The sequence below is a fragment of the Delphinus delphis genome, chromosome 3 (assembly GCF_949987515.2).
Source record: "Delphinus delphis chromosome 3, mDelDel1.2, whole genome shotgun sequence".
Lineage (NCBI taxonomy): Eukaryota > Metazoa > Chordata > Mammalia > Artiodactyla > Delphinidae > Delphinus > Delphinus delphis.
This window is the reverse complement of record NC_082685.1, coordinates 63291806-63316125: the sequence shown is the minus strand read 5'-3', so window position 1 is coordinate 63316125 and position 24320 is coordinate 63291806. Positions and strand designations below refer to the sequence as shown.

At 40.4% G+C, this 24320-nt stretch overlaps 1 protein-coding gene across 1 annotated transcript in view; it reads right to left on the bottom strand.

The window, feature by feature from the left end:
- Nucleotides 1–22403, bottom strand: part of KIF3A (kinesin family member 3A) — an 82431-nt gene extending 60028 nt beyond the window's left edge. Inside the window, exons 1-2 of the mRNA XM_060008869.1 lie at nt 22278–22403; nt 18985–19258 (exon numbers count right to left, since the gene is read on the bottom strand). Coding sequence (XP_059864852.1) covers nt 18985–19258; nt 22278–22283 — 280 coding nt within the window. The 5' untranslated portion in view covers nt 22284–22403. The remainder of the gene's footprint in view (nt 1–18984; nt 19259–22277) is intronic.
- Between the last annotated feature and the right edge of the window lie 1917 nt (nt 22404–24320).

The following is a 24320-nucleotide window of genomic DNA, read 5'->3' as shown; positions in this document are numbered from 1 at the left end:
ATACCTAGGAATAAACCTACCTAAGGAGCCAACAGACCTGTACTCAGAAAACTATAGATATTGATGAAAGAAATCAAAGATGACACAAACAGATGGAGAGATATACCATGTTCTTGAATTGGAAGAATCAATATTGTCAAAATGACTATACTACCCAAAGCAATCAACAGATTCATTGCAATCCCTATCAAATTACCAATGGCATTTTTCACAGAACTAGAACAAAATATTTTTTTAATTTGTATAGAAACACAAAAGACCCCGAATAGACAAAGCAATCCTGAGAAAAATAAATGAGCTGGAGGAATTGGGCTCCTTGACTTCAGACTATACTACAAAGCTACAGTCATCAAAACAGTATGGTACTGGCACAGAAACAGAAATACAGATCAATGGAACAGGATAGAAAGCCCAGAGATAAACCCATGCACCTATGATCAATTAATCTATGACAAAGGAGGCAAGACTATACAATGGAGAAAAGACAGTCTCTTCAAAAAGTGGTGCTGGGAAAACTGGACAACTACATGTAAAAGAATGAAATTAGAACATTCTTCAACACCATACACAAAAATAAACTCAAAATGGATTAAAGACCTAAATGTAAAGCTGAGTGCTATAAAACTCTTAGAGGAAAACATAGGCAGAACACTCTGAAATAAATTGCAGCAAGATTTTTTTGGATCCACCTCCCAATGAAAATAAAAACAAAAATAAACAAATGGGACCTAATGAAACTTAAAAACTTTTGCACAGCAAAGGAAACCATAAACAAAATGAAAAGACAACTTACAGAATGGGAGAAAATATTTGCAAATGAAGCGACCAACAAGGGATTACTCTCCAAAATATACAAACAGCTCATGCAGTTCTGTATCAAAAAAATAAACAACCCAACCAAAAAATGGGCAGAAGACCTAAATAGACAGTTCTCCAAAGACATACAGATGGCCAAATAGCACATGAAAAGGTGCTCAATATTGCTAGTTTTTAGAGAACTGCATATCAAAACTACAATGAAGTATCACCCCACACCGGTCAGAATGGCTATCATCAGAAAGTCTACAAACAGTAGATGCTGGAGAGGGTGTGCAGAAAAGGGAACCCTCCTACACTGTTGGTGGTAATGTAAATTGGTACAGGCACTATGGAAAACAGTATGGAGATTCCTTAAAAAACTAAACATAGGAACTTCCCTGGCAGTCCAGTGGCTAGGACTTCACCTTCCAATGCAGGGGGTGCAGGTTCAATCCCTGGTCAGGAAGCTGGGATCCCACATGCCTCATGGCCAAAAAACCAAAACATAAAACAGAAGCAATATTGTAACAAATTCAATAAAGACGTTAAAAAGGGTCCACATCAAAAAAAAAAAAAAAACCTAAAAATAGAACTACCATACAATCCAGTGATCCCATTCCTGGGCATATATCCAGAGAAAACCATCATTCGAAAAGATATATGCACCCCAATGTTAACTGCAGCAGCATTTACAATAGTCAAGACATGGAAGCAATCTAAATCTCCATCAACAGAGGAATGGATAAAAAAGATGGGGTACATATATACAATGGAATATTACTCAGCCATAAAAAAGAATGAAACAATGCCATTTGCAGCAACATAGATGGACCTAGAGATTATCATACTAAGTGAAGTCAGAGAAAGACAAATATCATATGATATCACTTCTATGTGGAATCTAAAAAAAAATTATACAAATGAACTTATTTACAAAACAGGAACAGACTCACAGACTTCAGAAACAAACTATGGTTACCAAAGGGGAAACATGGTGAGGAGGGATAAATTAGGAGTTTGGGATTAACATATACATATACTATATATATAAAATAGATAATCAACAAGGACATACTGTATAGCACAGGGAGCTCTATGCAATATTCTGTAATAATCTATATGGGAAAAGAATTTGAAACAGAATGGATATATGTATATGTATAACTGAATCACTTTGCTGTACACCTGAAACTAACACAACATTGTAAATCAACTATACTCCAATATAAAATAAAAATTAAATTCTTTTTAATGAAAAGGTTACTAATTTACTATATTAGAGCTGAGAAAGGAGGACCAGGAATCCCCTAAAATTAAAGAATCTCATCTTATTTTCAGAGATGAAGAGTCCAAATTTCTAGTTTTTAAATGCCAAACTTAACAAAATCTAATGCTATCATTTTGTTCAATATGAACTTCTTTTAAAATGTTAGTTTTTAAAAACTAAAAATGACCTGAGATTTTACCCAGTCTCCTCGTTTCCAAATTATATATTTAAAATGGCAGAAGGTCCACCAAAAAACCTACATGTGGATATTTATAGCAGCTTTATTCATAAGTGCCAAAACTTGGAAGCAACCAAGATGTCCTTCAGTAGGCAGGTTAACAGATAAACAGTTCATAAGGACAATGGAATATTATTCACTGATAAAAAGAGATGAGTTAACAAACCACGAAAAGGCATGGAGGAAACCTAAGTGCATGTTACTAAGTGAAAGTTATCTATCTGAAAAGGCAACATACTATATAGAGTGAAACAATTTTGTATGATACTACAATGGTGGATACATGTCATTATATATTTGTCCAAACCCACAGAATGTACAAAACCTAGAGTGAACCCTAATGTAAACTATGGGCTCTGGATGATAATGATGTGTCAATACAGGGTCATCAATTTTAACAAATGTAACCATTATGGTGCAGGATGTTGACAGTGGAGGAGGTTGTGCATTCTGGGGACTAGGGATATATGGGAACTCTCTGTACTTGGCTCAATTTTACTGTGAACATAAAATTGCGTTAAAAATAGTTTATTAATTAAATAAAACTTTTTCAAATGGTAGAAGGATTATGTACTTGTAATTTACAGTCCAAACAGTTACAGCTAAACTACATTTGAATAATGCACAGTAAACTGCATTATATATTACAGAATTCTATGGGACTTCCCTGGTGGTCCAGTGGTTAAGATTCCATGCTCCCAATGCAGGGGGCACAGGTTTGATCCCTGGTCAGGGAACTAATATCCCATGTGCAGCACAGCACAGCCAAATAAATAAATAAACAAACAAACAAATATGGAATAGAACAAACAATCCAGAAATAAGCCCACACATTTGTGGTCAGTTGAATTTTGACAAAAGCACCTAGTTAATTCAATAGGGAAAGAACAGTCTTCTCAACAAATGGTGCTGGAACAACTGGATATCCATAGGCAACGAGGGAAAAAAAGGGGGCAGAGGGTAGAAAAAAAGAAAAAAACTCAGACCCTCACCTCACACCATATATAAAAATTAACTCAAAATGGACCAGAGACTTAAATGTAAGACCTAAAATGTTTACAACTTCTAGATAAAAACATAAGAGAAAATCTTTGTGGTCTTGGATTTGGAAAAAATTTCTGAGCTATGTCACCAAAAGCATGTGATAAAAGAAAACTTGATAGCTGAACTTAATCAAAATACAAAACTTTTCCCTTCAAAAAAAACACCACTAAGAAAATGAAAAGACAAGCCACAGACTGGGAAAAATATTTTCTGATCACAGATATGAATCCAGAATATATAAAGAGCATGACTCAATAATAAGAACACAGGCAACCAATTTTTAAAATGGGTAAGATATTTTAAGAGATATTTTACCAAGAAGACATACAAATGTCCAATAAGTACACAAACAGATGTTCAATGTTGTTAATCATTAGGGAAATACAAGTTAAAACAATGAGATACCACTACAGACCCTGTAGAATAGCTATAATTAAAAAGAACGAGAGTCTAAATGTTGGTGAAGATGTGAAGAAACTGGAACTCTCATACCATACTGCTGGGAAAAAAGTAGTACAATCGGTGGAAAACAGATTTCCACTGTGGAAAACGGTTTTGCAGTTTCTTCAAAAGATAAACATACATTAACCATAAGACCCAGCAATTTCACTCCTACGTATCTATCGAAGAGAAACTTTGAAACGTATCTGCACAATGACTTATAAAAGAATGTTCCTGGGACTTCCCTGGTGGTCCAGTGGTTAAGAATCAGTCTTGCAATGCAGGGGATGCTGGTTCGATCCCTGGTTGGGGAACTAAGATCCCTCATGCTGTGGGGCAACTAAGCCCAATGCACCACAACTACTGAGCCCACGTGCCACAATCAGAGAGCCCGTGCACCACAACTAATGAGCCCACATGCCACAACTAGAGAGAAGTCCATGCACCACAAAGAGCCCGTGTGCCGCAACTAAGACCCGACAGAGCCAAAAAATAAATACATATTTTAAAGAAAAGAATGTTCCTAACAGCATTATTCTTAATAGCCAAAAAACTGCAATCATTCAAATTCTCATCAAAGATCATAAAAAGTGGTATATTCATACCATGGAATACAACTCAACAATAAAAAGGAACTACTGATACATGCAACAACATGGATGGCCCTCAAAAATATTACACTAAGTCAAAGAAATCAGATAAAGACAAAATAGTGTCCGATCTGATTTATATGAAATTTTGAGGAAAGGCAAAACTGTAGACAGAAAGCAGGTCCATGGTTGCCTGGGGGTGAGACTGTAAATGGACATAAAAGAACTTGTGGGGGTGATAAAACTGATAGTTTCACAACTGTATGTATTTACTAAAACTTAAACTGTACAATTCGATTGCACAATTACAGTGGGTGAATTCACTGGGTATTATTAATAGCTTGATAAAAGTTGTTTAAAAGTAAACTACAGGGGAGAGGAGTCAAGATGGCGGTGTGGAAAGACACAGAGTTAGCACCTCCCCACAACTAATGAGCCTGCTGGCCGCTGGTGGAGGACTCTGACACCCAAGGAGACAGGAGGAACCCCAAAGTGAACCAGTAGGACGTACGGGGACCAAAGCGGGGAGAAGTGGAGGCAAGACAACATCAGCACCTCTGAGGCCATGGAGATCAGGAGAGGCAAGTGGGAGGCGCCCTCCAGGAGGAGCATAAAAGGAGCAGAAGGTGACTGCCCCGCCCACTTGGGCATGGGGAGTCTGCTGAGCTCCCAGGCCAGTCCCCTCCAATCCAAAGCCCCCTCCAGGCTGCATAGGTCCTGGTGGCATAGGAGGGAGGCCAGGGAGATCAGGAGAGGCAGGTGGGAGGGGCCCTCCCAGAACACAGACTGAGAAGCAGGAGAGGAGAGGAGGGTGTTTGCCCCACCGACTTGAGCCCAGGAAGCCTGCTAGGCTCCCAGGTAAGGTCCCCTGCCCTCTAAGACCAGGATGGGGGGCACTCCTGGCCCCCTCCTGTTCCTTGAGCCTAAGCCCAACCCCCACAGCCCTCGGGGCCTTTTCCAGCCCCATAGGTCCTGAGCACTGGCCCTGCCCACCACCCAAACCTCACCCTTGATAGGCCCCACTCTCCACAGCCAAGTCCTTCCCCCTCCCCGTTTTTTTTATTTTCTTTCCTACCTCCTTTTTCAGTATTGTGGTACTGAGTTACCTTCCGGTTGTTGATTCATCTATATTTTTATTTTTATATTCTTTCTAACATATCTGTTAGTTTCCTAGTTTAATTTTATGTTTTACTTTGTTATTTTTCTCTTTAAAAAAATTTTTTTTAGCCACCCACGTGGTTTGCAGGATCTTGATTTGCAAGCCTGGGGTCAGGGGGAAGCTCCTGTGGTAGGAGCTCCAAGTCCGAACCACTAGACTAACAGAGAACCTCAGACCCCAGGAAATGTTCATCAGAGTGAGGTCTCACAGAGTTCCTCATCTCAGCACCAAGACCCAGCTCTACCCAATAGCCTACAAACTACAGTGTGGGAAGCCTCAGGCCAAATAACCTGTAAAACAGGAACACAATCCCCTCTTTAAAAAAAAAAAAAGAGATGGCAAAAAGTATGTCATAGATGAAGGAGCAAGGTAAAAACCTACAAGACCAAATAAATGAAGAGGAAATAGGCAATCTACCTGAAAAAGAATTCAGAGTAATGATAGTAAAGATGATCCAGAATGTCAGAAATAGAATGGAGACACAGATTGAGAAAATACAAGAAATGTTTAACAAAGATCTAGAAGAATTAAAGAACAAACAGAGATGAACAACACAATAACTGAAATGAAAAATACACTAGAAGGAATCAATAACAGAATAACGGAGGCAGAAGAACGAATAAGTGAGGTGGAAGACAAAATGATGGAAATAACTGCCAAAGAGCAGAATAAAGAAAAAAGAATGAAAAGAATTGAGGACAGTCTCAGAGACCTCTGGGACAACACAAACACACCAACATTCAAATTATACGGGTCCCAGAAGAAGAAGAGAAAAAGAAACAGTCTGAGAAAATACTTGAAGAGATTATAGTGGAAAACTTCCCTAACATGGGAAAGGAAATAGTCACCCAGGTCCAGGAAGCACAGAAAGTCCCATACAGGATAAACCCTAGGAGAAACACACCAAGACACATATTAATCAAACTAATAAAAATTAAATTCAAAGAAAAAATATTAAAAACAGCGAGGAAAAAACAAAAAATAACATAAAAAGGAATCCCCATAAGGTTATCGGCTGATTTTTCAGCAGAAACTCTGTAGGCCAGAAGGGAGTGGCAGGATATACTTAAAGTGATGAAAGAGAAAAACCTACAACCAAGATTACTCTACCCAGCAAGGATCTCATTTAGATTTGATGGAGAAATCAAAAGCTTTTCAGACAAACAAAAGCTAAGAGAATTCAGCACCACCAAACCAACTTTACAACAAATGCTAAAAAAGATTCTCTAAGTGGGAAACACAAGAGAAGAAAAAAACCAACAAAAACAAACCCAAAACGATTAAGAAAATGGTAATAGGAACATATATATCAATAGTAATCTTGAATGTAAATGGATTAAATGCCCCAACCAAAAGACACACACTGGCTGAATGGATACAACAACAAGTCCCATATATACGCTGTCTACAAGAGACCCACTTCAGACCTAGGGACACAAACAGACTGAAAGTGAAGGGATGGAAAAAGATATTCCATGCAAATGGAAATCAAAAGAAAGCTAGAGTAGCAATACTCAGATAAAATAGACTTTAAAATAAAAACTGTTACAAGAGATAAGGAGGGACGCTACATAATGATCAAAGGATCAATCCAAGAAGAAGATATAACAATTATAAATGTTTATGCATCCAACATAGGAGCACCTCAATACAAAAGGCAAATGCTAACAACCATGAAAGGAGAAATCGACAGTAACCCAGTAATAGTGGGGAACTTTAACACCTTACTTACACCAATGGACAGATCATCCAAACAGAAAATAAATAAGGAAACACAAGCTTTAAATGACACAATAGACCAGATAGATTTAAGTGATATTTACAGAACATTCCATCCAAAAAAAACAGAATACACATTTTTCTCTAGTGCACATGGAACATTCTCCAGGACAGATCACATCTTGGGTCACAAATCAAGCCTTGGAAAATTTAAGAAAATTGAAATCGTATCAAGCATCTTTTCTGATCACAACGCTGAGACTGGAAATCAATTACAAGAAAAAAACTGTAAGAAAAACAAAACAAATATATGCAGGCTAAACAGTGCACTACTAAATAACCGAGAGATCACTGAAGAAATCAAAGAAGAAATAAAAAAATACATAGAAACAAATGACAACCCAAAACCTACGGGACGCAGCAAAAGCAGTTCTAAGAGGGAAGTTTACAGCAATTCAATCTCATCTCAAGAAACAAGAAAAATCTCAGATAAACAATCTAACCCTACACTTCAATCAACTAGAGAAAGAAGAACAAAGAAAACCCAAAGTCAGTAGAAAGAAAGAAATCATAAAGATCAGAGCAGAAATAAATGAAACAGAAATAAAGAAAACAATAGCAAAGATCAATAAAACTAAAAGATTCTTTGAGAAGATAAACAAAATTGATAAACCCTTAGCCAGACTCGTCAAGAAAAAAAGGGAGAGGATGCAAGTCAATAAAATTAGAAATGAAAAAGGAGAAATCACAACTGACACTGCAGAAATACAAAGGATTATAAGAGACTACTACAAACAACTACATGCCAATAAAATGCACAACCATGAAGAAATGAACAAATTCTTGGAAAGGTACAATTTTCCAAGACTGAACCAGGAAGAATTAGAAAATATAAACAGACATATCACAAGTAATGAAACTGAAACAGTAATTTAAAAGCTTCCAACCAACAAAAGTCCAGGACCAGATGGCTTCACAGGAGAATTCTATCAAACACTGAGAGAAGAGCTAACACCCATCCTTCTCAAACTCTTCCAAAAAATTGCAGAGGGAGAAACACTCCCAAATTCATTCTACAAAGCCACCATCACTCTAATACCAAAATCAGAAAAAGATATCACAAAAACAGAAAATTATAGACCAGTATCACTGATAAACATAGATACAAAAATCCTGAACAAAATACTAGCAAACATAATCCAACAGCACATTAAAAGGATCATACACCATGATCAAGTGGGATTTATCCCAGGGATGCGAGGATTCTTCAATATATGCAAATCAACCAATGTGATACACCACGTTAACAAATTAAGGAATAAAAACCATATGGTCATCTCAATAGATGCAGAAAAAGCTTCTGACAAAATTCAACACCGATTTATGATAAAAACTCTCCAGAAAATGGGCATACAGGGAACCTACCTCAACATAATAAAGGCCGTATATGACAAACCCACAGCAAATATCATTCTCAATGGTGAAAAACTGAAAGCATTTCCACTAGGATCAGGAAGAAAACAAGGATGTCCACTCTCGCCACTCTTATCCAACACAGTTTTGGAAGTCCTAGCCACAGCAATCAGAGAAGAAAAAGAAATAAAAGGAATATAAATGGGAAAAGAAGTAAAACTCTCACTATTTGCCGATGACATGATACTATACATAGAAAATCCTAAAGATGCCACCAGAAAACTACTAGAACTAATCAATGAATTTGGTAAGGTTGTAGGATACAAAATTAATGCACAGAAATCTCTGGCATTCCTATACACCAACACGAAAAATCAAAAAGAGAAATTAAGGAAACACTCCCATTTATCACTCCAACAAAAAGAATAAAATACCTAGGAATAAACCCACATAAGGAGGTGAAAGACTTGTACTCAGAAAACTATAAAACACTGATGAAGGAAATCAAAGATGACATAAACAGATGCAGGAATATACCATGTTCTTCGATTGGAAGAATCAATATTGTGAAAATGACTATACTACCCAAAGCAATCTACAGATTCAATGAAATCCCTATCAAACTACCAATGTCATTCTTCACAGAATTAGAACAAAAAATCTTACAATTTGTATGGAAACACAAAAGACCCCAAATAGCCAAAGCAATCTTGAGAAAGAAAAACGGAGCTGGAGGAATCAGACTCCCTGACTTCAAACTATATGATAAAGGTACAGTAATCAAGATAGTATGGTACTGGCAGGAAAACAGAAATATAGATCAATGTTACAGGATAGAATGCCCAGACATAAACCCACACATATATGGTCACCTAATTTACGACAAAGGTGGCAAGAACATACAAGGGAGAAAAGACAGCCGCTTCAATAAGTTGTGCTGGGAAAATTGGACAGCTACATGTAAAAGAATGAAATTAGAAAAACTTCTACTGGAGAGGGGGAAGATGGCGGAAGAGTAAGACGCAGAGATCACCTTCCTCCCCACAGATACACCAGAAATACATCTACACGTGGAACAAATACAGAACACCTACTGAACACCGGCAGAAGACCTCAGACCTCCCAAAAGGCAAGAAACTCCCCCACGTACCTGGGTAGGGCAAAAGACAAAAGAATAAACAGAGACAAAAGAATAGGGATGGGACCTGCACCAGTGGGAGGGAGCTGTGAAGGAGGAAAGGTATCCACACACTAGGAAGCCCCTTCACAGGCGGAGACTGCGGGTGGCGGACGGGGGGAAGCTTCAGAGATGGGGAAGAGAGCACAGCAACAGGGGTGCAGAGGGCAAAGCAGAGAGATTCCCGCACAGAGGATCGATGCCGACGGGCACTCACCAGCCCGAGAGGCTTGTCTGCTCACCCGCTGGGGTGGGCGGGTTTGGGAGATGAGGTTCGGGCTTCGGTTGAAGTGCAGGGAGAGGACTGGGGTTGGCGGCGTGAACACAGCATGCAGGGGGTTAGTGCATCACGGCTAGCCGGGAGGGAGTCTGGGGAAAAGTCTGGACCTGCCGAAGAGGGAAGAGACTTTTTCTTCCCTCTTTGTTTCCTGGTGCACGAGGAGAGGGGATTAAGAATGCTGCTTAAAGGAGCTTCCAGGGTGCAAGCCGCGGCTAACAGCGCGGACCCCCGAGACGGACATGAGACGCTACGGCTGCTGCTGCTGCCGCCACCAAGAAGCCTGTGTGCGAGCACAGGTCACTATCCACACCTCCCCTCCCGGAAGCCTGTGCAGCCCGCCACTGCCATGGTCCCGGGATCCAGGGACAACTTCCCCGGGAGAACGCAAGGCGTGCCTCAGGCTGGTGAAACGTCCCGCCGGCCTCTGCCACCTCAGGCTTGCTCCGCATCCACACCCTTCCCTTCCCACCCCCCCCCCCCCACCAGCCTGAGTGAGCCAGAGCCCCCAGTCAGCTGCTCCTTTACCCCGTCCCGTGTGAGCGAAGAACAGACGCCCTCCGGGGACCTACAAGCAGAGGCGGGGCCAAATCCAAAGCTGAGCCACGGTAGCTGTGAGAACAAAGAAAGGAAAATCTCTCCTAGCAGCCTCAGAAGCAGTGGATTAAATCTCCACAATCAACTTGATGTACCCTGCATCTGTGGAACACATGAATACACAATGAATCATCCCAAATTGAGGAGGTGGACTTTGAGAGCAAGATTTATTATGTTTTCCCTCTTTTCCTCCTTTTTGTGAGTGTGTATGTGTATGCTTCTGTGTGAGATTTTGTCACAAGCTTTGCTTTCACCATTTGTCCTAGGGTTCTATCCGTCCGTTTTTTTGTTTTTTTTTATTTAAAAAATTTTTTTAATAATTATTTTTTATTTTAATAACTTTATTTTATTTTATCTTACATTATTTTATTTTCTTTTAACCTCTTTCTTTTCTTTCTTTCTTTCTACTTTTTCTCCCTTTTATTCTGAGCCGTGTGGATGAAAGGCTCTTGGTGCTTCAGCCAGGAGTCAGTGCTGTGCCTCTGACTGGGGAGAGCCAAATTCAGGACACTGGTACACAAGAGACCTCCCAGCTCCACATAATATCAAATGGCGAAAATCTCCCAGAGATCTCCATCTCAACACCAGCACCCAGCTTCACTCAACGACCAGCAAGTTACAGTGCTGGACACCCTATGCCAAACAACTAGCAAGACAGGAACACAACACCACCCATTAGCAAAGAGGCTACCTAAGATCATAATAAGCCTACAGACACCCCAAAACACACCACCAGACGTGGACCTGCCCACCAGAAAGAAAAGATCCAGCCTCATCCACCAGAACACAGGCACTAGTCCCCTCCACCAGGAAGCCTACACAACCCACTGAACCAACTTTTGCCACTGGGGACAGACACCAAAAACAACAGGAACTACGAACCTGCAGCCTGCAAAACGGAGACCCCAAACACAGTAAGATAAGCAAAATGAGAAGACAGAAAAACACACAGCAGATGAAGGGGCAAGATAAAAACCCACCAGACCTAACAAATGAAGAGAAAATAGGCAGTCTACCTGAAAAAGAATTCAGAAAAATGATAGTAAAGATGATCCAAAATCTTCGAAAGAGAATAGACAAAATGCAAGAAACATTTAACAAGGACCTAGAAGAACTAAGATGAAACAAGCAACGATGAACAACACAATAAATGAAATTTAAAATACTCTAGATGGGATCAATAGCAGAATAACTGAGGCAGAAGAATGGATAAGTGACCTGGAAGATAAAATAGTGGAAATAACTACTGCAGAGCAGAATAAAGAAAAAAGAATGAAAAGAGCTGAGGACAGTCTCAGAGACCTCTGGGACAACATTAAATGCACCAACATTCGAATTATAGGGGTTCCAGAAGAAGAACAGAAAAAGAAAGGGACTGAGAAAATATTTGAAGAGCTTATAGTTGAAAACTTCCCTAATATAGGAAAAGAAATAGTGAAGTCCAGGAAGCACAGAGAGTCCCATACAGGATAAATCCAAGGAGAAACACGCCAAGCCACATATTAATCAAACTGTCAAAAAATAAATACAAAGAAAATATATTAAAAGCAGCAAGGGAAAAACAACAAATAATACAAAAGGGAATACCCATAAGGTTAACAGCTGATCTTTCAGCAGAAACTCTGCAAGCCAGAAGGGACTGGCAGGACATATTTAAAGTGATGAAGGAGAAAAACCTACAACCAAGATTACTCTACCCAGCAAGGATCTCATTCAGATTTGATGAAGAAATTAAAACCTTTACAGACAAGCAAAAGCTGAGAGAGTTCAGCACCACCAAACCAGCTTTACAACAAATGCTAAAGGAACTTCTCTAAGCAAGAAACACAAGAGAAGGAAACAACCTACAATAACAAACCCAAAACAATTAAGAAAATGGGAATAGGAACATACATATCGATAATTACCTTAAATGTAAATGGATTAAATGCTCCCACCAAAAGACACAGACTGGCTGAATGGATACAAAAACAAGACCCATATATATGCTGTCTACAAGAGACCCACTTCAGACCTAGAGACACATAGAGACTGACAGTAAGGGGATGGAAAAAGATATTCCATGAAAATGGAAACCAAAAGAAAGCTGGAGTAGCAATTCTCCTATCAGACAAAACAGACGTTTTATTTTATTTTATTTTTGCAGTACGCGGGTCCCTCACTTTGTGGCCTCTCCCGTGGCGGAGCACAAGCTCCGGAGGCCCAGGCCCAAGGGCTATGGCCCATGAGCGCAGCCGCTCCGCGGCATGTGGGATCCTCCCAGACCGGGGCACGAACCCGTGTCCCCTGCATCGGCAGGCGGACTCTCAACCACTGTGCCAGCAGGAAAGTCCCGACTATTCGTGCCCCAGTCCAGGAGGCTCCCACATGCCATGGAGCGGCTGCGCCCATGGGCCATGGCCACTGGGCCTGCGCCTCCGGAGCCTGTGCTCCGCAACGGGAGAGGCCACAACAGTGAGGAGCCCGCATACCGCAAAAAACAAATAAATAAAAAAATAAAGAAATAAAATAAAATAAAGACTATTAGAAGACACAAAGAAGAACACTACATAATGATCAAGGGATCGATCCAAGAAGAAGATATAACAATTGTAAATATTTATGCACCCAACATAGGAGCACCTCAATACATAAGGAAAATGCTAACAGCCATAAAACGGGAAATCGACAGTAACACATTCATAGTAGGGGACTTTAACACCCCATTTTCACCAATGGACAGATCATCCAAAATGAAAATAAATAAGGAAACACAAGATTTAAATGATACATTAAACAAGACGGACATAATTGATATTTATAGGACATTCCATCCAAAAACAACAGAATACACATTTTTCTCAAGTGCTCATGGAACATTCTCCAGGATAGATCGTATGTTGGGTCACAAATCAAGCCTTGGTAAATTTAAGAAAATTGAAATGGTAACAAGTATCTTTTCCGACAACAATGCTATGAGACAACAATTACAGGAAAAGATCTGTCAAAAATACAAACACATGGAGGCTAAACAATACACTACTTAATAACGAAGCGATCACTGAAGAAATCAAAGAGAAAATTAAAAAATATCTAGAAACAAATGACAATGCAGACACGACGACCCAAAACCTATGGGATGCAGCAAAAGCAGTTCTAAGAGGGAAATTTATAGCAATACAATCCTACCTTAAGAAACAGGAAACATCTCGAATAAACAACCTAACCTTGCACCTAAAGCAATTAGAGAAAGAAGAACAAAAAAACCCCCAAAGTTAGCAGAAGGCAAGAAACCATAAAGATCATATCAGAAATAAATGAAAAAGAACTGAAGGAAACGATAGCAAAGATCAATAAAACTAAAAGCTGGTTCTTTGAGAAGATAAACAAAATTGATAAACCATTAGCCAGGCTCATCAAGAAAAAAAGGGAGAAGACTCAAATCAATAGAATTAGAAATGAAAAAGGAGAAGTAACAACTGACACTGCAGAAATACAAAAGATCATGAGAGATTACTACAAGCAACTCTATGCCAATAAAATGGACAACCTGGAAGAAATGGACAAATCCTTAGAAATGCACAATCTGCCAAGACTGAATCAGGAAGAAATAGAAAATATGAACAGACTAATCACAAGCACTGAAATTGAAACTGTGATTTAAAATCTTCCAACAGGGCTTCCCTGCTGGCGCAGTGGTTGAGAGTCTGCCTGCTGATGCAGGGGACATGTGTTCGTGCCCCGGTCCAGGAAGATCCCACATATCGCGGAGCAGCTGGGCCCGTGAGACATGGCCGCTGAGCCTGCACGGCTGGAGCCTGTGCTCCTCAACGGGAGAGGCCACACAGTGAGGCCCACGTACCGTAAAAAAAAAAAAAAAAAAAAAATCTTCCAACAAACAAAAGCCCAGGACCAGATGGCTTCACAGGCCAATTCTATCAAACATTTAGAGAAGAGCTAACACCTATCCTTCTCAAACTCTTCCAAAATATAGCAGAGGGAGGAACACTCCCAAACTCTTTCTATGAGGCCACCATCACCCTGATACCAAAACCAGACAAGGATGTCACAAAGAAAGAAAACTACAGGCCTATATCACTGATGAACATAGATGCAAAAATCCTCAAAAAAATACTAGCAAACAGAATCCAACAGCACATTAAAAGGATCATACACCATGATCAAGTGGGGTTTATTCCAGGAATGCAAGGATTCTTCAATATACACAAATCAATCAACATGATACACCATATTAACAAATTAACAAAAGGAGAAAAACCATATGATCATCTCAATAGATGCAGAGAAAGCTTTCAACAAAATTCAACACCCATTTATAATAAAAACCCTGCAGTAAGTAGGCATACAGGGAACTTTCCTCAACATAATAAAGGCCATATATGACAAACCCACAGCCAACATCATCCTCAATGGTGAAAAACTGAAAGAATTTCCACTAAGCTCAGGAACAAGACAAGGTTGCCCACTCTCACCAATCTCATGCAACACAGTTTTGGAAGTTTTAGCCACAGCAATCAGAGAAGAAAAGGAAATAAAAGAAATCCAAATTGGAAAAGAAGAAGTAAAGCTGTCACTGTTTGCAGATGACGTGATACTATACACAGAGAATCCTAAAGATGCTACCAGAAAACTACTAGAGGTAATCAATGAATTTGTAAAGTAGCAGGATACAAAATTAATGCACAGAAATCTCTGGCATTCCTATACACTAATGATGAAAAATCTGAAAGTGAAATCAAGAAAACACTCCCATTTACCATTGCAACAAAAAGAATAAAATATCTAGGAATAAACCTACCTAAGGAGACAAAAGACCTGTATAAGACACTGATGAAAGAAATTAAAGTTGATACAAATAGATGGAGAGATACACCATGTTCTTGGAATGGAAGAATCAACATTGGGAAAATGACTACACTACCCAAAGCAATCTACAGATTCAATGCAATCCCTATCAAACTACCAATGGCATTTTTCACAGAACTAGAACAAAAAATTTCACAATTTGTGTGGAAACACAAAAGACCCCGAATAGACAAAGCAATCTTGAGAATGAAAAACGCAGCTGGAGGAATCAGGCTCCCTGACTTCAGACTATACTACAAAGCTACAGTAATCAAGACAGTATGGTACTGGCACAAAAACAGAATTATAGATCAATGGAACACGATAGAAAGCCCAGAGATAAACCCATGCACATATGGTCACCTTATCTTTGATAAAGGCAGCAGGAATGTACAGTGGAGAAAGGACAGCGTCTTCAATAAGTGGTGCTGGGAAAACTGGACAGGTACATGTAAAAGTATGAGATTAGAACACTCCCTAACACCATAGACAAAAATAAGCTCAATATGGATTAAAGACCTAAATGTAAGGCCAGAAACTATCAAACTCTTAGAGGAAAACGTAGGCAGAACACTTTATGATATAAATCACAGCAAGATCCTTTTTGATCCACCTCCTAGAGAAATGGAAATAAAAACAAAAATACACAAATGGGACCTAATGAAACTTAAAAGCTTTTGCACAGCAAAGGAAACCATAAACAAGACCAAAAGACAACCCTCAGAATGGGAGAAAATATTTGCAAATGAAGCAAATGATAAAGGATTAATCTCCAAAATTTACAAGCAGCTCATGCAGCTCAATAACATAAAAACAAACAACCCAATCAATAGACATTTCTCCAAAGAAGATATACAGATTGCCAACAAACACATGAAAGGATGCTCAACATCATTAATCATTAGAGAAATGCAAATCAAAACTACAATGAGATATCATCTCACACTGGTCAGAATGCCCATCATCAAAAATTCTACAAACAATAAATGCTGGAGAGGGTGTGGAGAAAAGGGAAACCTCTTGCACTGTTGGTGGGAATGTAAATTGATGCAGCCACTATGGAGAACAGTATGGAGGTTCCTTAAAAAACTACAAATAGAACTACCATACAACCCAGCAATCCCACTGCTGGGCATATACCCTGAGAAAATCATAATTCAAAAAGAGTCATGTAACAAAATGTTCACTGCAGCTCTATTTACAATAGCCAGGACATGGAAGCAACCTAAGTGTCCATCAACAGATGAATAAAGAAGATGTGGCATATATATATACAATGGAATATTACTCAGCCATAAAAAGAAACGAACTTGAGTTATTTGTAGTGAGGTGGATGGACCTAGAGTGTGTCATACAGAGTGAAGTAAGCCAGAAAGAGAAAGACAAATACCGTATGCTAACACATATATATGGAATCTAAGGGGAAAAAAAAGTCATGAAGAACCTAGGGGTAAGACGGGAATAAAGACACAGACCTACTAGAGAATGGACTTGAGGATATGGGGAGGGAGAAGGGTAAGCTGTGACAAAGTGAGAGAGTGGCATGGACACATATACACTACCAAATGTAAAATAGATAGCTAGTGGGAAGCAGTCACATAGCACAGGGAGATCAGCTCAGTGCTTTGTGACCGCCTAGAGGGGTGGGATAGGGAGGGTGGCAGGGAGGGAGACATAAGAGGGAAGAGACATGGGAACATATGTGTATGTATAACTGATTCACTTTGTTATGAAGCAGAAACAAACACACCATTGTAAAGCAATTATACTCCACTATAGATGTAAAAAAAAAATTAAACTTCTAGATTTCTCAATCAAAAAAAGTAAAAAAACTAAAAAATAAAAGAATGAAATTAGAACACTACCTAACATCATACACAAAAATAAACTCCAAATGGATTAAAGACCTAAATGTAAGAACAGACACTATAGAACTTTTAGAGGAAAACATAGGAAAACCACTCTTTGACATAAACCACAGCAAGATCTTTTTGGACCCACTTCCTAGAGTAACAAATAAAAACAAAAATAAACTAATGGAACTTAATTAAACTTAAAAGCTTTTGCACAGCAAAGGAAACCATAAACAAGACAGAAAGACAACCCTCAGAATGGGAGAAAATATTTGCAAATGAAACGACAAATGATTAATCTCCAAAATATACCAACTGCTCATGGAGCTCAATATCAAGAAAACAAACAATCCAGTTAAAAAATGGGCAGAAGACCCAATAGACATTTCAACAAGGAAGACATACAGATGGCCAAGAGGCACATCAAAAGATGCTCAACATCACTAATTATTAGAGAAATGCAAATCAAATCTACAATGAGGTATCACCTCACGCCGGTCAGAATGGCCATTATCAAAAAAGGTAGAAACAATAAATGCTGGAAAGGGTGTGGTGAAAAGGGAACCCTCCTACACTGTTGGTGGGAATGTAAATTGATAAAACCACTATGGAAAACAGTATGGAGGTTCCTCAAAAAACTAAAAATAGAACTACCATATGACCCAGCAATCCCACTACTGGGCATATACCCTGAGAGAATCATAATTCAAGAAGATACATGGACCACAATGTTCAGTGCAGCACTATTTACAATATCCAGGGCATGGAATCAACCTAAATGTCCATCGACCAATGAATGGAAAAAGACGATGTGGCACATATATACAATGGAATATTGCTCAGCTATAAAAAGAAACGAAACTGAGTTATTTGTAGTGAGGTGGATGGATCTAGAGTCTGTCATACAGAGTGAAGTAAGTTAGAAAAACAAATACAGTATGCTAATGCATATATATGGAATCTAAAAAAAAAAAAATGGTAGTGATGAACCTAGTTGCAGGGCAGGAATAAAGAGGTAGACATAGAGAATGGACTTGATGACATGGGGTGGGAGGGTGAAGCTGGGGCGAAGTGAGAGTGGCATCGACGTATATACACTACCGAATGTAAAACAGTTGGCTGGTGCGAAGTAGCAGCACAGCACACGGAGATCAGCTCTGTGCTTGGCAATGACCTAGAGGGGTGAGGCAGGGAGGATGGGAGGGAGGCTCAAGAGGCAAGGGGGCTTCCCTAGTGGCGCAGTGGTTGAGAGTCCACCTGCCGATGCAGGGGACACAGGTTCATGCCCCGGTCCGGGAAGATCCCACATGCCGCGGAGCGGCTCTACCCGTGAGCCATGGCCGCTGAGCCTGCGCGTCCGGAGCCTGTGCTCCGCAATGGGAGAGGTCACAACAGTGAGAGGCCCGCGTACTGGAAAAAAAAAAAAGAGGGAGGGGATCCGGGGACATGTGTATGTATATGGCAGATTCCCTTTCTTGTGCAACAGAAGCTAACACGGTATTGTGAAGCAATTATGCTCCAATAAAGATCTACTTTAAAAAAAAGTAAACTATATAAAGTACTCACCATTGTAGCCTTCAAGAACAGAATCAATAATAGGTCTGGCAGTTAAGTTATAAACATCTAGTTGTTTACTCTCTGGTCCAAAAACAGTATCAAAAGTAAACGTCTTTGGAGGTTCATTGGAAGAATCAGTCTTATGTACAGTGATAGTTCCCCTCATCTCATCCACACTGACAGCCTGCTTGTAGCACATTGATTTCTCTCTGTCATTGAGGGGCCGGCACCTAACCACCACCTTCACATTATCGCAGCTTTCTGGCTTCTCTGATTTATTGATCTGGTGGAGAAAATATTTACAAACAATGAAAAGAACATTTACTTTTACCTTCAACAGATTAAATTTAAATTTTGAAAAAGGCTACTTTGGCATCCTAGTGCCTTGCATACGTTAAGCACTTCATAAATAGTTGTTAAATGCAATTAAAGATCTTACAGATATATAGAAAAAGCTTATTTTAAAAGATATGAAAATAGTTTCTTTTACAATACAAATGAGGGGAGAGGAAACCTTATTTACATTTACAGTTAATGCTATTCAGGCAGAAAATGAGAGCGTATATTAGAGACTTGTCTTTCTGCACAAAGCCCCTGACTTGCTCTGAGTTTCCTGCCTGTAGGAAAACACGTGTGAATATGGTTAATAACTTTAATCAAGAATCTAGTAATAGGTCCTCTGCTCCCCCTGAGACTTTTAGTTTTATTGATATTTTCTACAATGCATTAGTAAAAAAATTTTTTATCAAATAATATATCCAGGGCTTCCCAGGTGGCACAGTGGTTAAGAATCTGCCTGCCAATGCAGGGGACACGGGTTCGAGCCCTGGTCCGGGAAGATCCTACATGCCAGGGAGCAACTAAGCCCGTGTGCTACAACTGAGCCTGTGCTCTAGAGCCTGAGAGCCACAACTACTAAAGCCCTTGAGCCTAGAGCCCGTGCTCCACAACAAGAGAAGCCACTGCAATGAGAAGCCTGCTCAACACAACGAAGACCCAATGCAGCCAAAAAGTAAAAATAAATTAATTAAAAAAATAATAATATATCCTCATATAGTCTACTTTTTCTATAGAAGACAAGTGAAAGACAGAAAAGAAAGCCCAATGGCAGAAAAATGTTTTAGCTTGACTCTAACCTTATGAACATTTGTATATGTAAAGTTTCAAATTTTGAAATTTTATGATTAAGAATCTATATTAAAATACAATTATTAAAGTGAAGAAGTTCAACAGTTTGGTTGAACAGATATTAAATTCCTACTGTTTCAGATACTCTTCTAAGCATTAGAGAAACAAACGTGAGCCACTGTCATTGACAAGGAACAGATTATATCAATTCAACACACTTCTTTCCATCTCTACTTTCAGCACCTTATTCTAGGTCACCATTATCTCGCCCCGAATTATAAGAGACTCCTACCTGTACTACTGTATCTAATTAGGTTCCCCTATAGTCTGTTCTCTACTTGGCAGTCAGTTTCAACACAAATCTAATTATGTCACTCTCCTACTTAAAACTCTTCAATGGTTTCCCACAGATCCTGGGATGAAGATCGAAATCCTTCAGGGGGTGTGTAAGATCTGGTTTTATTTCACAAGCTTGGCTTTCTTAGCCACAGCCACACTGGCTTTCTTTTAGGCCTTTTCTTGTCACCATGATCCCTCTCACCACACTCCTTCCCAGGTGCTGTTCCTTATGCCTAGAACATCCCCCACCCTCCTCTTCACTTACCCTGCAGACCTCAGCTCAATAGCCCCTTCATCTGGGAAGACTTCCCTGATTAGGTCAAATCCTTGTATAGGCCCTGATAGCACCCTTCAATCTCCTTCTCCATCGGTTACAATTTTACCTTTTTTTTTTTTTTTTTGGCTCCTTATTTGATTAATGTCTGTGTCTCTATTTAACCCATAAGTTCCAAACTGGTAGTCAGTCAAGGGGCTGAATTCAGCCCACAAATGTCTTTTGCTTGGCTTATATTATTTAAAAATCTTTTGAATTAGTTGCTAAAAATTAAAACTTGAGCAATTTCACAAAAATAACAATTTCTAGATTCTCTTGGAAAAAACAGATGATCTGACATCTGTAGGTCAGCATTCCTACATGGCAACACTTAATTCACCAGAATCTATTTTTATCTATTGTATGCCACCCATCCACTTCATTCATTAATGTTAAGTGTCTTTGTCCCTGTATGTATGTATGGTTTTCACCTCCACCCTAGGAGGCAAGGGTCTCTCTTCTCAAGTTCAAGAACCTGGCTGGTTTTGCTCAATATTGTATCTCCAGTGCCTAGCATGGGGTTGGTGCCCAATAACTGTTGAATGAATTGATAAATAGAAAGCAACAAGTAACAAATATTAAGCACTTAATGCTAAAAGTCAAGCACTGTCCTTCAAGTCTCCTGCGCATTCTTATCTCATCCTGATAACCCCAGAAGGAAAAGTTTAATTACACAGGAACGAAGGGCCCAGAAAGATTAAATAATTATCCAAGGCTTTGCAACCAGTAAATAACCAGCCACTGCTCAAGTGTTCTTCATCACCCTATAATGGACTTACTACGCCTCCTTATTAGGTGCACGATAACAATCTGTGATAACCTACAAGACAAACATACCACCAGCCACCACTCACCCCCCTCACGTAAATAGCCGGCCGCAGCTCAAGTGTTCTCCATGACCCTATATTGGACTTACGACGGCCCCTTATTAAATGCAAGTTAACAGTCTGTGAAACCCTACAAGACAAATATACCGCCACCCACCACTCACTCCCCTCACACACAAAGACACCTACGGGTTACATTCTGCCCTGTAAGCTAGAGCGCTACGAGAGGAATGACAGCTCGAGTCAGCAGCCTGCGGTAGAGGCAGACTGCCCGTGCTTTGCTGCCTTCCAGAGCTTGGCTCCTCGGCGTAGAGACCCCACGGGGTGCGAGGCATCAAAACCCGACCCTCCGCGGTTGCTCCTAGAGGCCCTACCCAGCGGACAGGGCTGGGAGCGAGAGCGCATCCTCTGGCACAGTGCCTTTATGTCAAGCAGCCCAGGCCTTGCGGGATGCAGCAGCAATGAAGACCGTAAGGCCTGCCGCGGGCCCCTCCCAGGGTCGGCTGGACCCCCCCAGTCCAGGGCCTACCGGCCTGGCTCCCCAACCGCTTCGCCCGCCCCGCACTGCCCTGCCCTGCCCTGCCCCGCCCCACCCCGGCCTCCCGCCTGCTCTGCGCCTCCATGGTAACGGCCGCGCCACCCGGCCAGGCCGCAGGGATGAGGAGAAACCCCCGCGGCTGAGTGACCCTACTCACCGGCATCGTTGCTTCCTCCCGTGCTCGGCGGACGTCCCCACCCGGGGTGCAGTCCAATGACGCCGGGTTCGCAGGAGAGGCGGGTCAGAGATTATCGAAACACCGCCTGGGCGCTCCCGAGACTGCGGCTCCTCTGCCGAGAGCGCGCTGTGCGCAGGCGCACTCCGAGCTCGCCCCGCCCCATCCCCTTGCCCGAGGCGTCTTCGGTCTCTTGCATTGCGCCTGCGCCGAGACTTTCGGAGTCCGTCTCCTAGGACGCCAGACTGAGGCTGCGCGTGCGCAATGCCGCCATTCCACTTTGTTGGAAATCTGGCCTGATTCTGGGCTGGAAGATCTGCCTACCACCGCGGCGGGGGGAGGAGGAGGCAATCCTAGACGGCAACGCCCATCTTCTAGCACTTGCAATACTCCGAATATTAAAAACAACGATAGCAATTGTACATTGTGTCCCCTTTGAAGAGCCAAAAACTTTACATACATTATTGCGCTTGATTGCCGACTTGTTTATCACCTGTCTCACCATTAGGTGAGGTCTTGAGGGACTTTGTCGGTATTCTCACAATTACCTCCAGAGCCTAGAATACGACCTGGCACAGAGTAAGTTTTCAATAAATATTCGTGAAAGAAAGAATGATCTATCCTCTTTCTTGTCCGAACCTGTCTCTGAACACCACTCTGCTTGGATGTGTAATAGACATTTCAAGTTTATCGTGTCCAAATTGAAACGTTGATTCCCGCTTTCCGTCCCCTGGTAGTACCCACATCACCCCTGTCAAACATAAAATAAATAAGTAATTTAAAAGGCTAATCGCAATAAATGTAAGCTGAATTCTGACAATTTATCAGGTCAAAACCACAGTCTTTTTCTCTCATACTCAATACCCAATCTTTCTATAGAACTAGTTGTCTCTATCTTCAGAATAGAACCAGAATCCGACCACTTCTACCACCACCATCTCTCGCCTGTGTTACTAAACAGCTCAGAACTGGTTTCCTTGCAGTTCATCCTTGCCATCCTAGTCTACTTTCAACACAGAAGCCAGAGGGCTGGTGTTAAAACATGAATCAAATACTGTCTTTTCTCCGTTCAAAACCTGCCAATGATTTCTCATCTCACAGAATAAAAGTCACAGGCCCTCTCCCAGTTTCCTGCAATGTTCTCTCTTACTCATTATTGCAAGCTATCCCCCTTGCACCAGCTCCACCTGGCCTCCTGGATTCATCTGACATTGCAGGCACGGTTTCCTGTTAGAATACAAGGGCTTTTATGCTTGCAGTAGGAGCTAATAAAGATACTTAGTGTCAGCATACTGTTTTAAGTGCTTTAATTCCTTTTTAAATTATTAATTCAATTTACATTATAACCTTTTGAAATAGGTACTATTAGTCATTTTAATAGAAAACAGGAGTAACTATTTCACAGATTTAAAAAACTGAAGCATAGAGCCATTAAGTAACTTGTCCAAGGTCATAGCTACCGGCAATGACAAAGCCCAGATCCAAATCCAGGCCCTGGAAAGCTCCCCCTGTAGATATCTGCTTGACTCCCTCACCTCCTTCAGAATATCTTTGTTCACACATCACCTTCTCCGTGAACCCTACCAATGATCCTTCTATTTAAAATTCCAACCTTCAGCCCCAGTCTTCTTATCTCCCCTCCCTACTTTATATTTCTTCGTAGTACTTATCACTCTCTGATATACTGTAAATATGATATCAGCTTTATTGATATAATCACACATCATACAATTCACCAATTTAAATTGTACAATTCAATGATTTTTACTATATACAGAGTTGTGCGACCATAACCACAATCAATTTTAAACATTTTCATCCCCCCAAAAAGAAACACTACACTCATAGCCATCATTCCTCCTTCCCCCCTGCAACATCCCAGCCCTAGGCAACCACCAATCTACTTTCTGTATCTATAGATTTGCCTATTTTGGACATTTCATATAAATGGAATTATATAATATGTGACCTTCTGTGAAATGACGTCTATCACTTAGAATAATGTTTTCAAGATTCATCCCTTTT